Raw genomic sequence first — 14,303 nt, 5'->3', positions numbered from 1 at the left:
GGTTTGGCTCAGTGGATTGAGCGTCGGCCTGCGAGCTAAGTGTCGCTGGTTCGATCTCCCAGTCAGGGCACATCAGAGAAGGAAAACTCTGACTCCAAAAAACCTCCGCTGCCTTGCGGCATACCTCTTCAGGGGAAAGGCTAAGGGAGTAAACCCCGACAGAAAATCCGGAGCCGGAGTCCCTAAGGCGGTTTGACGTTGTAGTCAACACCGGCAACTCCTGCGGCGCACCTGAAGCCAAGCTGTATTGACTCCGTCTTTCCCTTGAACCCTTCAGCTGCGAAGAGAGGGGGGGTCTGCTGCATGGGCAACAGCAGACCCTCCATATTACCCTGCCCAGGCTCTGTAGCTTCAGCATCATCGCAAGATGTCGATTCAACAAGGGAGGAGACAGATACCATGTCACTCCCGAGTCGGACTGCACAGCCATTCTCAGCGGTGCAGATAGACTCTTAAGAAGCTACACCATCGTCTCTCAAGACGGACGGCTGCCGACGAGGTCCTTGCATGAGAATCCTATCATCTCTGTTATTTTGTGTTTCTGTTGATTGATTTTTTCCCCTGCTTATGCATTATATTTTTGTGTCTTCACTTGTCTAGTAGTTAAATGTTTAATTGTGAATTTTTTCATTGTTGAATGCTGGATTGTGTTCTGGTCCTTTACAGAATTTGGGGTTTGTTCTGGCCAATAGTAAGATTGCTTTTGGGTTAATTTGACCCATTCAAGACCTATTTTTAAGTTGTTTTAGAGTGATTCTAGTTTAGCCTTTACTCCAGGATTAATTTTGCCACATAGCTAAGGTGTTGCCCTTTGTGATCTATCTCTAATGCTCCTTATATTCAGTGAGCCGTCTCCACTATGGCTGGTATGAATCCCCTCTCTTGAGCTTTGTGAATTGTTCTTTTGGGAGCTTCCCTGTAATTGTTCTTTCCCTGGAGCTCCGCGTGAGTTTTCATTTTACACGTAGACAGATTGATATTCAGTCAAAGACCCAAGGACACCCTTTTGCTCCTTGACTTGAATATTTAGTCCCTCAAATTCTAGCCACCTCCCCCAACTCTAATTTGACTCCAACTCAGTAAGATGTTGGGAGCTCTATTTGTACTTCTCCTCTGTACTGCAATTCAGAATTTGCCTTCACACAGAAACTCTAAGCTGTTGTAGGATTCACTGAATTGTCTTCCTTTTTTCTCAGCTATCACAATCTCTAATACCTGTTGCCTACTGTCTAAAATATGTTTTTAGCTACATTTTGTCAGTGTTTCTTGTTTAAGGTTGGAGGTTAATTTCTGGCTCCAGGAGAAGGCCCCGCTACTCTGGGCTGGGGGGATGGGGAAACCACAATGGAAGGAAGTGGTATTAAACTGGGCTTGAATCCTTGAGTATTATTTCGAAGGCTAGAAAAAGGAGTTAGGGCATTTGAGTACCAGGAAAGTGCATCACTCGTTTCATTTTTTAATTATTTCTAAGTGAAATCTTTTTTTCCCCCAGTAAACTACACTGGCTAATAAACAATGTCCTAAAATTTTAAGTCAGGATTTGGCACTATATAATTAAATGACTAAGAGTTCTAAAGAATCTTGAGACCCAAAGGAAGAGCTAGCCTCTGAGGGTGGCCATTTTTCTGTGATGAATGGTTGTCCCGCCCCATCAAAAATATTTAAATCTCATCAAAGTATTTAGGCCTAGCCTCAACTATACATCCATGTTATTTATTCTTCATTTGTATCTCTTTCAGATTTAGTGACCAGATAAATTAAGATGATGATTTAAGTTCTCAAGCATGGTAGTCACATGACGCAGTGATGTGAATCACAGATTTGCTAGGGGAACTTAAATCAAGAGATATTCAGTAATTTTGCAATAGGTCTATTAGTTGATAGCAGAATGTTTACTGATTGGTATAATTTCTCATCTAACCCTTTTCTTTCCTCTCATTTCCTTAGGCTACAACAACCCAATCCCTGGATTTTTCAGCTCTTAAACATAGCATAAACTATAGAGACCATCAAATCCAACTCCCTATTTTAGAAATGTCTAAACTGCCTAAGAGACCTAAAATGACTTGCCAAAAATAACAGAATTCCTAAGTAGCAGTACTGGAATTCTAATCAAGGTCTTTTGACCTAAATTCAAGTCTACTGTCAGTTATTCTGTGCTTTCTTTTCATTTTTATAGCAACTTAACAAATTCCAACTTTCAGGAAATGTAATGATTAAAGAATATGAGTTTTAACCTTTTCTGAGTCTGGTAGCTACTGTTAAACATTTTGGCAGACCTGTGATGCAAATACATATCCTGAAAGTGGGTATTGCATTTGGTATCTGTTGCTAGTCAGATTTCTGTCAGACGTTATTGTGTGCCAATATTCTTTTAAAACTCATAATTATTGACTTTAATGTCTTTTAGATTTAATATTTCTAAGTTGTGTGACAATCCCTATGGGAACCAGAATAAGTTATTAGAGCCTTGCAAATGTGTTTGACTGCTGCATTCTGTTATTTTTCTCTTCCATTGATGGGCCACAGCTTCAGCTGCTGAGCTGTGGAGAAGTTTAAGCCTCTAGGGCCCATTAGATTTAACTTGTTTACTGCATTGATAGCTATATGTTAAATGACAGGAGAGTTCAGGTTATTGAATAATTTAATATTCAGCTCTAATTGGTGTCATGTGACCTAGAAAAGGCCATGGATGACGCCAGGAGCATGCTGTGAATTTCTTATAAATAATTCATAAATTAGATGATTCATTTGCCTGGATGTCTTAGTAAATGCAAAAGTTTGTAAGTTATAACTGATGATATAACACCTGTAAGTATTTAGTTCATAACATTGGAAGGTAATCTACCTTGATGATCTTCTAGCAAAATCTGCCAGTATATGAGAGTTAATTGAACTGGGGAGAATGAACATTTATTTGGGATGAGGCTTTGGCAAAACGTTCCGTGCAGCTGTTGCATTATGTAGCCTCTGTCAGCCTGACAACTGGTTCATGAAAGCCTGACTTTAAAAATGCAGCCTGTCGTTCTGGGCCTTATTTCCCATTAACTCCAAATGTTCTGGGTAATGCAATGACCTGCCCCACACACAGTAATTTAGGTTCAGAAATATTTATCTGGGTCTTGAATTTCTGACTTCTCAATAAAATGGAGTGCACAGGGGGAAATTTGGAAATTGCAAAATTGAGATTTTCATTCTTATAAGGCTATCGGTGGGAATATAAGGATTGTTAATAGAGTGCTTGCCAGGATAGTAAATTATTATTTGCCATCAGAGAAATGAATACCAATAAGACCTATTGGTACTATTGACTAATCCTGTGCTTAACAACTCGTAAGTGCATTGTAAGTAATCACTTCCTCATCATGCAAAGGAAATAACAACCCGTTGAAAGAAATAATAACTGCAATTTAGTTCACATTTCTCCTTATGGCTCTAAAGCAGAGATTGCCTATAAAAATGATTTTCAGAAACTTACAAAACATTACTGCTTGTTGTTGGTATTTCACAAAGCAGTACTGCAGTTATTTATAACATGTGAGAACATGGGAAAACCCTGGATTACCATTTGATTCTGTGTGTACATGTATAATGTTTATACCCCTGTGTGTACATGCATGTATGTATACAAGATCATATCATACATGTTTATCAACTTTATTTTCAAGAAGTCTTTTTTTTAATATGCCATATTTTAAAAAGTAATCTTAAAAATTCGTAAAACATTCTTCCAACTCAGAAATTTACTTTCACTGTCAGAAAATTTTTCATTGTGTCTAAGTCTCACACTTTTTTAAAAAAAAACCTTATACTTACCTCATTGGTGTTTTTTTACCTAGTCAGTCTATATCTATCCAAGTTAAGAAACATTATGCTCCAACTCTGTCATAAGCAAAAAAGGTCTTCATTTTCTGTGACTCCCATAGCATGCCTGTCAAAGGCTTTATTGGCTTCATTTCTGCCACTTCTAGAGTTTCAAGATGTAGTCAAGGAGTGGGGGCCTTCTATCCATACAAGAAAAATCCTAATATTGCTAGCATTTAAACTCAACTTTTTCACTACTTGTGATCCATAGATCCTTTTCCTGTCTAAACATTTTTAAAATTTATATAATTTGTTTTTTCTACCTAGGTATATATATTTCTACATGCTTTTCTGCTGAATATCATTCTGCTCATTTCTTATTAAGGACTTGATATAACTCATTGTCATCACACAGAAAATATGGAAATAGATTAGCACATTGCAAGTCATATTGTTCAGTTTGCTTATTGGATTATGAGCATATCTTAGCATATTCATAAAATTTTTAATTGGAGACCATACAGTGTAATTATCCAGTTCAGTTGGCAAACTATGGCAGGCCAAATCCTACCCACCGCATGGTTTTATACAACTCGTGAGCTAAGAATGGTTTTTAATTTTATTAATCGTTGGGGAAAAAATAATGTTTCATGACATGGGGAAATTACATGGTTCAGATTTCAGTATCCATGAATAAGGTTTTACTGGAATAGTCTTGCTTTTGTATATACTCTCTTGCTTTCACAGTATAAAAGTAGAAGTGAGGGTTATGACAGAGACTGTGTGGACAGAAAAGTCTAAAGTGTTTATTTTCTGACTCTTTACAGAAAAAGTTTGCGAACCCCTGCAATGTAGCTCTGAAAATGAAAAAATTAGCCCTGGCTGGTGTGGCTCAGTGGATTGAGTGCCAGCCGGTTCAATTCCCAGTCAGGGCACATGCCTGGGCTGTGGGCCAGATACCCAGTTGGAGGCGAGTGAGAGGCAACCACACTTTGATGTTCCTCTCTCTCTCTTTCTTCCTCCCTTCCCCTCCCTCTAAAGATAAGTAAATAAAATCATTTTTTAAAAAAGGAAATGAACATATTAGATCCACATGCAACACCATTATGAACTTCACAAATATAATGTTGGGTGAAAGAAGTGACACACAGAAGAATGGATATCAGGTTATTCCATTTGTACTTTTAAAATAAACCGATAAACCTGACCTCTAGTATGGATCTTTAAGCAAGGAAGTATTAAGCAAAGCAGTTTTTCCCATAAAAGTGAAGACACCGTCATTCCCTTTGAGAGGACAGGAGAGAGTAGTCAGCACTAGGGCCGTCAGGGCTCTTCTTCATACAAGCAATGGTCCGTTTCTTGGATGGTGGTTACATGAGCATTGCCTTGTGATGAGTCACTAAGCTGATTATATTTTGCGCACTTTTCTATGTTTAGTTCATATTAAATGGTTTTTTGTTTTAAGCTATAGCATGGAGTAATGGAAGACTAAGGATTTTGGAGTGAGACATATTCTTATGGCTCATGAATAGTGTTGATGTGACCTTGGGAAAGTTGTGTTGATTGATTGAGCTTCATTTTTCTCATCTGTAAAATGGGAAATATAATAATTACCTTACAGAGTTGTTAAGAATTATAGGCTGATTATGTAAAACATTTAGCATAGTACATAGCGAATTGTGAGTTAAGACGAGCCAAATGCAAGATTTTCTGGGAGCACTTCCAGCATTTGGTGGTCAGTGAAGGCGATCACGGAGAGCCAAGTTCTCCCATCAGAAACAATTTGCATAAAGGTGTCTTCCCTGACTTTCATTTTTTATTTTGCATTTTTGCTCCTTAAAAGTTATTTTGAATTACTTAAAGATATTTGTTTCAACAAGCACTTCACAAAATGAGATCTCACTACACCACACACACACATGTGCGCGCGCACACACACACACACACACACACACATCACCACCACCACCCCACTCCCCAGACTGGCTAAAAACAAAAAGACACTACCAAGTGTTAGTGTGAGTGTGAAGCACCTAAAACTCTTACTTTGCTGATGGGGCTGTAAAATATAGTGACCACTTTGGAAAACTTATTGACTCTAATAAAGTCAAATATATGCCTACCATCTGCCCAAGAGAAATAAGTGCATATGTTTTTTAAAAAAAAATACTTGTATAAGAATATTAATAGCAGCTTTATTCATAATAGCTCTAAACTGGAAATAACCTAATCCACTAAGAGAATGGATAAATCTGCTATATTCACATAATGAAATACTATTCAGCAATAAAAAAGAATGAGCTGTTAATGCACACAACTGCATAGAAGCTCAAAAATTATATTGAGCTTAAGAAGCCAGCCACAAAAGAGTATCATACTTTATGATTCCATATGAAGTTCAACATAGACAAAACTAATGGTCAGAGAAGTCAGGTAACTCCTGCTTACTTCTACAAGTGTGAGGAGGTGATATTGATTAGAAAGGCACAAGGGAACTTTCTGGGGTAATGGAACTGTTCTATAATTACATTGGTATATGCAAATGTAATAATTCATTAAGCTGTTCACTTAAGATCTGTGCATTTTATTATATATAAATTATGCTTCCAGTTTTAAAAAAACCTTTTGGTTTCTAAATTAGTGTTTTTGAAGAATTCACATCAAAACCATATGCCAGAGACAGCATTTTGGGATTTGTCATTACTTTAAGACTTACCTAAAAGAAGTTGCCTTTGTAAACTTCACACAGAGAGCATGAAGCAGCTCTAGAAAGAAAAACACATGTTTTTAAGACCAAACAATATCTGCCTTTACTAATAAAATAACTTAATATCTTATATTTAGATTCAACAGGCAGTTCTCTGTCTTCCTCATAGCCTAATCATGGATTCTAATATTCTTTTGTCACTGCAACCCGTAACCCATCTTGAATTTTTCTACTGTGCTGAGGGAGTCAGCCCGTATTGAGAATACACTTTGTGCGAGCCCCAGTGTCATACATACAGAGGGCTAAATATAGCCCCTTCCTTCCAAAATTGTCAAGGCAGAGAATCGATTATATTAATAGTAGTAGTAATAATAGGAAACATTTTTGAATAGTAAATTTACGTTATACACAATCAGAAGCACTTTATATGAATTATCTAATCAGCACAACTCTAAGAGGCAGTGCAAGATGTTAGTGTAAGACTGACATCATTCATAGGAAGAAACTTTCTATTATTTAAGCAATTCAACTCTGGCCTAACTTGCAAACCTCATGGTAGCAAAGTAAAAGTAGATTACTGAACTCATTATTTTTAGAAGACAGTTTAGATTTAGTCTATTATAACTGAACATGCCCCCTGAACATCTCACCTCCACCATCACCCACCCCACACACATACCCACATAATGCTTTCCTTGAAAGAGATTTGGGTAAACATGAGGCTATTTTCCCCTTTGATAAATTAGTACCCTTATAAATTGGAGCCCATGATAACTGCCTGTCCGCCACATTTAGTTTTGAGGTAGATGCTGTTTATAAGCCTGCTTTACTGATGAAACTGAGAGTCAGGCAAATTGAGTATTAAGCTGTATCAATTTTTTATTTCTGTGTAACAAATTACTACCCCTTTACTGCAGTTTAAAACAGTGTGTATTTATTATCTCTCAGATTCTGAGGGTCTGAGTGCAGCACAACTCAGTTGGGTCCTCTGCTCAGGGTCTTCGAAGGTGGCAGTCATGGTGTCAGCTGGAGTTCTAGGTTCTCTTCCTAGCTCACGTGGTTGCTGGAAGAATTTAGTTTCTTACATCTGTATGGCAAATTCTCATTTTCTTGCTAGCTGTTGACTGGAAACTGCCTTCTGTTCCAGAGGTCATTGCCATACGACCCTCTCAGTGGCCCTCTCACAACTTAGCAGCTTATTTCTTCAAGGCCAGCTGGAGAATCTCTGACCTTGGAGAGGGCACTGACCCTCTTTAAAAGGTTTTACCTGTTTAAGTCTGGCCTACACAGGTAATTTTTTGTTTTTTTGAATTATTCACAGTCACCTGATTAAGGAGCCTTTGTTACATCCCAGAAATCCCTTTTGCCATGTAATATCATATTCACATGTCCTACCCACACACAGGGGGAGGATATATACAAAGTGGGTACACTGAGAGGATGGGAGCCTACCACTGGGCACAGTCACTTATCAGCCAGTTGGCAGAGCAGCGTTCTCTGAGTGAAGCATGCATCAAAATCATTAAGTCCTACCTCTCAAAAACATAAGTTAACTATCAAAAAGTATTTTGGAAATATTCCAAATAGCTGACATTTGTGAATAATTTAAGTCAGTGCCATTAAAATAAGTGTCAACTATGTCATTATCTAAAAATGCATGTATATAAATAATGTTAAGGAACAAAAATTAGAATGTAAAATAATACATACATACTGTCTATTGTTATGTTAATAAAACAGGTCTTAGAAAATATATGAGAATATAAAATAGTTTTAAACGTTTCTGAACCAAGAAAAAAATTAATTCATTTTTAAAATATAATAATTCTATAAAAAGATAGTTTACTGCACAAAGTAGCAAGTGATAAATGTTAAATATTTGTGTTGACAGTTAAGTGCTACTAAAGTTCATAGTAGGAAAGATTAATGTGGACTAACACTTCCTTTGAGGTGTAAAGTAAGGTTAATTATTTTATGAGGTAGTTTATCATAAATTTCACCTTAGGACTAGTTCCTTTTCTGTAGCTTGTAATCTGCCAGAGGCAGCTGCTCAGTGTACAGGATTGCATGTCTTCTTTGAAGACAACCAAGTCTTCTCCCCAGATATGGCTCATTCTAATTTAAATAGAACTCCTTTAGAATTGCTTTAGAAACTCAAAATCTTAAGAATCATTGTAATAGTATTGCTGTCTATCTCTGCTGATATATTTTTTAAGATTTTATTTATTTATTTTTAGAGAGAAGGGAAGGGTTGGAGAGAGAGGGAGAGGAACATTGATAATAGACACATATAGAGATCAGTTGCCTCTCCCACACCCCCAACTGGGGACCTGGCCCAAAACCCAGGCATGTGCCCTGACTGGGAACTCAAATCTGTGACCTTTTGGTCTGCAGACCTGGATTCAGTCCACTGAGCCACACCAGCCAGGGCTGTTAGTTTACATTTTTATCAATCAGTTCATCATTTTCAACTATTGCTAAACAAATTGGTGGGATTTTTCCCCCTTCTGCTAGGGATCTCAATTATTTATTTATTCTGTGTCCCTAGAATAGATGAATGTCACAAATGTTTATGAATTAGTTATTTAAAAAGAAGTTGTGATAGACTGAATAATGCCCCATCCAAAATATGTCCATGTCCTAATTCCTGGAATCTGTGAATGTCATTTTATATGGTATAAAGTACTTTGTGTGAAAGAGACTTTATAGATATGATTAAGTTTAAGATTTTGAGATGAGGAAATTATCTAGGATTACCTGAATGAACCCAATCTAATCATAACAGTCCTTAAAGAGGGATAGAGAAACCAGATATCACATGGTACAGACTTGTGGTTCTCAAAGTGTGGTCCCAGAGTAGCAGTATCAGCATCACCTTGCAACTCATTACAAAGGCAGATTCCTCTACTCTGCTCTAGGCTTCCTGAATTGGAAACTCTGGGGATGAAACCCATAATTCACATTTAACAAGCCCTCCAGGTGATTCTGATACTTGTTAAAGTTTGAGAATTACTGATCTCCACTAAGTTTTGTTCTCCCTAGTAGAACAAGCTTGAGGCTAAAATACTAGGAAAGCTCACTTCGTTGGTCTAAAGTAATTTGCAACTGCTTCCTTTCTGCCTGAGTTTTATCAGACTATAATCACTTGAACAGCTTAATTGAAAAATCACTTATGTTTATAGCTGAAATTATATATGTTTTGTATTTAAATAACCACTTTTGATTAGAATCATATTTTGTTGAAAGTGTGGTTTTATCTGTGTGCTGTAAAAGTATTATAAAAACTCATCAAATTTCTGGTAGCAACATCCTATTCAGTACTAGGTGAAAGGTTTTATATCAAATCTCATGCTGTGTAATGGCCAATCACAGGGTATTTCAAAGAGTATTTAAGATGGCTAAATGGATTTCTTGGCTTAGTATTCAAAAATTAAACATTTTAAAATACTAACATATAATGCTTTTGCCTCTTATCAAAGTTGATTTTATATAACCTTCATTATTTTTAACTCCTGAAATCTTGCTAAAGCAGCAAGAAGCAACACTTTATTTTTCTCATCCTTAAGGATTGTTTGAAAATGGGTTTAGCTTTGTGGCACGTGTCACTTTAGCTATGTAAATATTCACATTTATTATTTAAGAAGACAAAACAGCTTTGTTTTGGTGAAAATATATCATTGATTTCTGAAAAGCCAAAAGAGAGAACTTGTTTCATTGAGCTCCTATTTGACAAGTGGTCTTGTGGTTCCTTTTAGGCGTTCAACAGGAAAAGCACTCTCCAGTCTTCATCTATGGAACTCGATGGTTCCTACTTGAGTGTGGCCAAACCACAGCCGTACTATCAAACCAAGCAAAGGCCTAAGCCTGCAAACCAGGACTCAGCTTCAGAATCCTTTGTGGAGTTCAGGAATAATTCTGTGAAACCAGCAGCCCTTCATTATCCCAAAGAAGATCTAGACAGGGTGCCATTAGAGACCAAAACATATGATTACAGATCCCCAGGGAAAAAACTAGGAGGTGCAGTCCCTACAGAGAAAGTTCCATCAGGGGAACTGAAGATGAAGGAATGCCAGCATCTTCATCCTACCTCATCAGGACTGTGCTGTGGCCATAGATTTTCTGAAAATGCAGATCATGTTCATGTCAGCCATCCTACAGACATGGCCCCTCAATATTCCAAGACACACCCGGAATCATGCCATTACTGCAGGCTTTCCTGGACATCCCTGATGCATGGCCAAGGGCTACTGCAACCCAGTGAAACTGATTTCAAGAAGCAGCTCTCAGAAAACAGAAGGCAGCAACTTATGTTTCAAAAAATGGAGCTGGAAATTGAAAAGGAGCGCCTTCAGCATCTGCTGGCCCAGCAGGAGACAAAGCTACTCCTAAAACAGCAGCAGCTTCATCAGTCTCGGCTAGATTACAACTGGTGAGTCCTCCCTGTGCTTTCAGCAGTGCCTGCAGCGGGGAGAACACAGGATCCAGTGGCTGCTGTGTTCCTGTAACAAAGGTGCAGGAGTAGAGGCTCCTCTTGGCTTTCTCAGGATGCGTACAAACTGTGACTACTAAGTAAACTCCACTGTCATCTTTGGATGACTTGAGAGATTACCTTGTCTTCCAAAATGTTAGCTTAGAATATTTACTTCTGAGCAGTCCAGTGTAATTTTTGCTGGATTCCAAAGACAGTATTTTAAAATGATATCACCATTACGCAAAATCATTTGCTATTTGATACCATTGTAGAGAACATTAGGCATTAAGTTAAAGCTTGAGGTTTCAGGGTGTGGAATCTGGTTGTAAAAAAGTATGAGTAGCTGTCATCATTCCGTATTTTATCTAGTCATCATAATATAAAATATAACAATAATGGGAGCCTTCTAAATTCAACCTTTTCCTCTTCAATAATCAATTCTTATGAACTTACATTTAAACTGCCCTTCCCTTAATAACGCTTCCCTAAGAAAAGCTAATTTGCTATTTTAATATTATATAGGTCAGCTTAGTTTTACATGCAGAGTCATAAAATTTGCTGTCTTAATTTATTCAAACAAAATTAGCAATAAATCAGACAAGTCATTTAAAACAATAAAAGTCATGTCTTTTTAAAAAATAAATTTCAAGTGCAAAAATATTAGATGGAAAATTTCAAAAATAAACAATTTGTAAGTTTTAAATTGTGCACTGTTCTAAGTAGGGTGATGAAATCTCTCGCCATCTTGCTCCATCACACTCAGGCATAAATCACCCCTTTGTCCAGCGTGTCTGCACTGTATACACACCTCACCTGTTAGTCAGCAGCCATCTCGGTATCAGATCAGCTGTCATGGTGTCACAGTGCTGTGTTCACATCACCATTATTTTAGTTAATATTGGCCCCAAAGCACAAGTAATGATGCTGGCAGTTCGGACATGGCAAAGAAAAGCCAAAAGTGCTTCCTTTAAGTGGAAAGGTATGTATGTATAAGGGGAAAAACATGTATATATACAGTATAGAGTTCAATATTATATGCAGTTTCAGGCACCCATTAGGGGTCTTGGAAGTATTCCCCATGGATTGGGGGAAGGGGAGACTGTACAGTATTCCCTCACTTATCATGGGTATTACGTTCTAGACCTCCCGTGCCCTGTGATAGGTGAAAATCCGTGAAGTAGGAACCTTACATTTATTTTAGTATTTATATATTTTTAAGGCTTTATAAACCCTTCCTACACACTTATAAACCGTTCCCAGTCCCTTATTAACCTTTCCCGCTCCCTTAACCTTTTCCACACTTTCATAAACACTACTTATGTTCTTAAACATATTCTACACTCTTAAACCTACGTAAATTTAACAACATATGTATACAGTACCACAAAATCCTGCGATATAGTGAAAAATTTGCGATAAATAATTAAATATAATATTTTTTAAAATCCCGCGATACAGTGAGGCTGCGATATGAACTGCGGTATAGCGAGGGACTACTATACCTGTTAAGCCTTTCTAAATCTTATGGAAAAAAAAAAATCTTTTAGGTTCTCTGCCCATTTTTTAATCAGGTTTTTTTTTATTGAGTTGTGTAAGCTCCTTATATATTTCAGATATTAATCCCTTATCAGATATATGGTTTGTAAAATATTTTCTCCCATTCCGTAGGTTACTTTGTCATTTTAATAATTGTTTTCTTTAATGTGCAGAAGCATTTTAGATTGATTTAGCATCACCTGTTTACTTTTGTTTTTGTTGCCCAAGCTTTTGGTATTGTATCCAAAAAAATATTGCCAAGACCAATGTCAAGTAGCTCTTCCCTCATGTTTTCTTGTAGCAGTTTTACTTTACGGGTCTTACATTTAAGTCTTTAATCAATTCTTAGTAAGTAGTGTAAGATAGTGGTCCAGTTTCATTCTTTTGCATATGAAGATCCAGTTTTCCAACGCCATTTATTGAAGAGACTATCCTTTCTCCATTACGTGTTCTTGGTACCCTGGTCAAAGATTAGTTGACCATATATGCATGGGTTTATCTCTGGGCTTTCTGTTCTCTTCCACTGGTCTTTGTTTCTGTTTTTATGCCATTATGGTTTTGATTACTCCAGCTTTATAATATAGTTTTAAGTTAGGAAGGGTGATACCTCCAGCTCTGTTCTTCTTTCTCAGGATTATTTGTTTATTTGGGGCCTTGTGTGATTCTATACGAATTTTAGGATTAATTTTTCTAATTATGTGAAAAATGCTAATGAAATATTGACAAGGATTGCATTGAATCTATAGATTGCTTTTGTTAGCATTGACATTTTAACAATATTAATTCTTCCAATCTATGAACATAAAATATTTTCTTTTTATTTGTGTCTTTCTCAATTCCTTTTTTTTAACAGCTTCTTAGAGTTTTTAATATGCATATCTTTCATCTCTTTGATTAAATTTATTTCTAAGTATTTTATTGTTTTTTTCTTTTTAATATGCTTTATTATTTATGCTATTACAGTAGTCCCAATTTCTTTTCCCTTTATTCCCCTCCACACAGTAACCCACTCCTTCCAGTTGCCCTCCCCCCCCTTAGTCTATACCCATTGGTTGTGCATATAATTCTTCTCAACATCTTCCCATCTACTGCACTCCCTCCTATTATGCTTCTTAATTCCTGTACCATCTCCCTCCCTTTCCCCTCTTTTCCCTCCCTGCTGACCTCCCCCCAAAATGTTCCCCATATCTATAATTCTTTTCCCACTCTTGTTGCCTACTTAGTCTGCCTTTGTTTCAATTCCCTAGCTTCTGTTGTTGGTTGTTGTGATACAGTTTTCATTTGAATGTTCATAGTTTTGATCCTCTTTCTCCTAAACAAGTCCCTTTAACATTTCATATAACAGTGGTTTGGATCTGATGAACTCCTTCAGTTTTATTTTGTCCTGGAAGCCCTTTCTCTGCCTTTCTATTCTGAATGACAGCTCACTGGATAGAGTAATTGTGGTTGTAGGTTTTTGCTTTTCATTACTTTGAATATTTCTTGCCAGTCCCTTCTTGCCTGCAGAGTTTCCTTTGAGAAATCAGCTGATAGTCTAATTGGAACCCCTTTGTATGTAATTCTCTTCTTCTCTCTTGCTGCTTTTAAGATTCTCTATCCTTAATTTTTGACATTTTGATTATAATGTGTCTTGGTGTGGTTCTCCCTAGCTAGTTTTTTTTGAACTCTGTGCTTCCTGGATCCGTAAGTCTTATTTCCTTCCCCAAGTTAGGAAAGTTCTACTTCACTATTTTTTCACATAATTTTTTGATTTCTTGTTCTTCTTCTTCACCTTCTGGCAGCCCT

General features: G+C 37.0%; 1 protein-coding gene across 1 annotated transcript in view; it reads left to right on the top strand.

The window, feature by feature from the left end:
- The window catches only part of KIAA1328 (KIAA1328 ortholog), a 255,457-nt gene that overhangs the window by 153,951 nt on the left and 87,203 nt on the right, over positions 1-14,303 (top strand). Inside the window, exon 7 of the mRNA XM_090285632.1 lies at positions 10,267-10,940. Within this exon, the coding sequence (XP_090141758.1) occupies positions 10,267-10,940 (674 nt within the window). The remainder of the gene's footprint in view (positions 1-10,266; positions 10,941-14,303) is intronic.

This window comes from Furipterus horrens, unplaced genomic scaffold (genome assembly GCF_987537825.1).
Source record: "Furipterus horrens unplaced genomic scaffold, mFurHor1.1.pri manual_scaffold_8, whole genome shotgun sequence".
Lineage (NCBI taxonomy): Eukaryota > Metazoa > Chordata > Mammalia > Chiroptera > Furipteridae > Furipterus > Furipterus horrens.
Note: the sequence above shows the minus strand (reverse complement) of the source record. Positions and strands in the feature narration are given on the sequence as shown.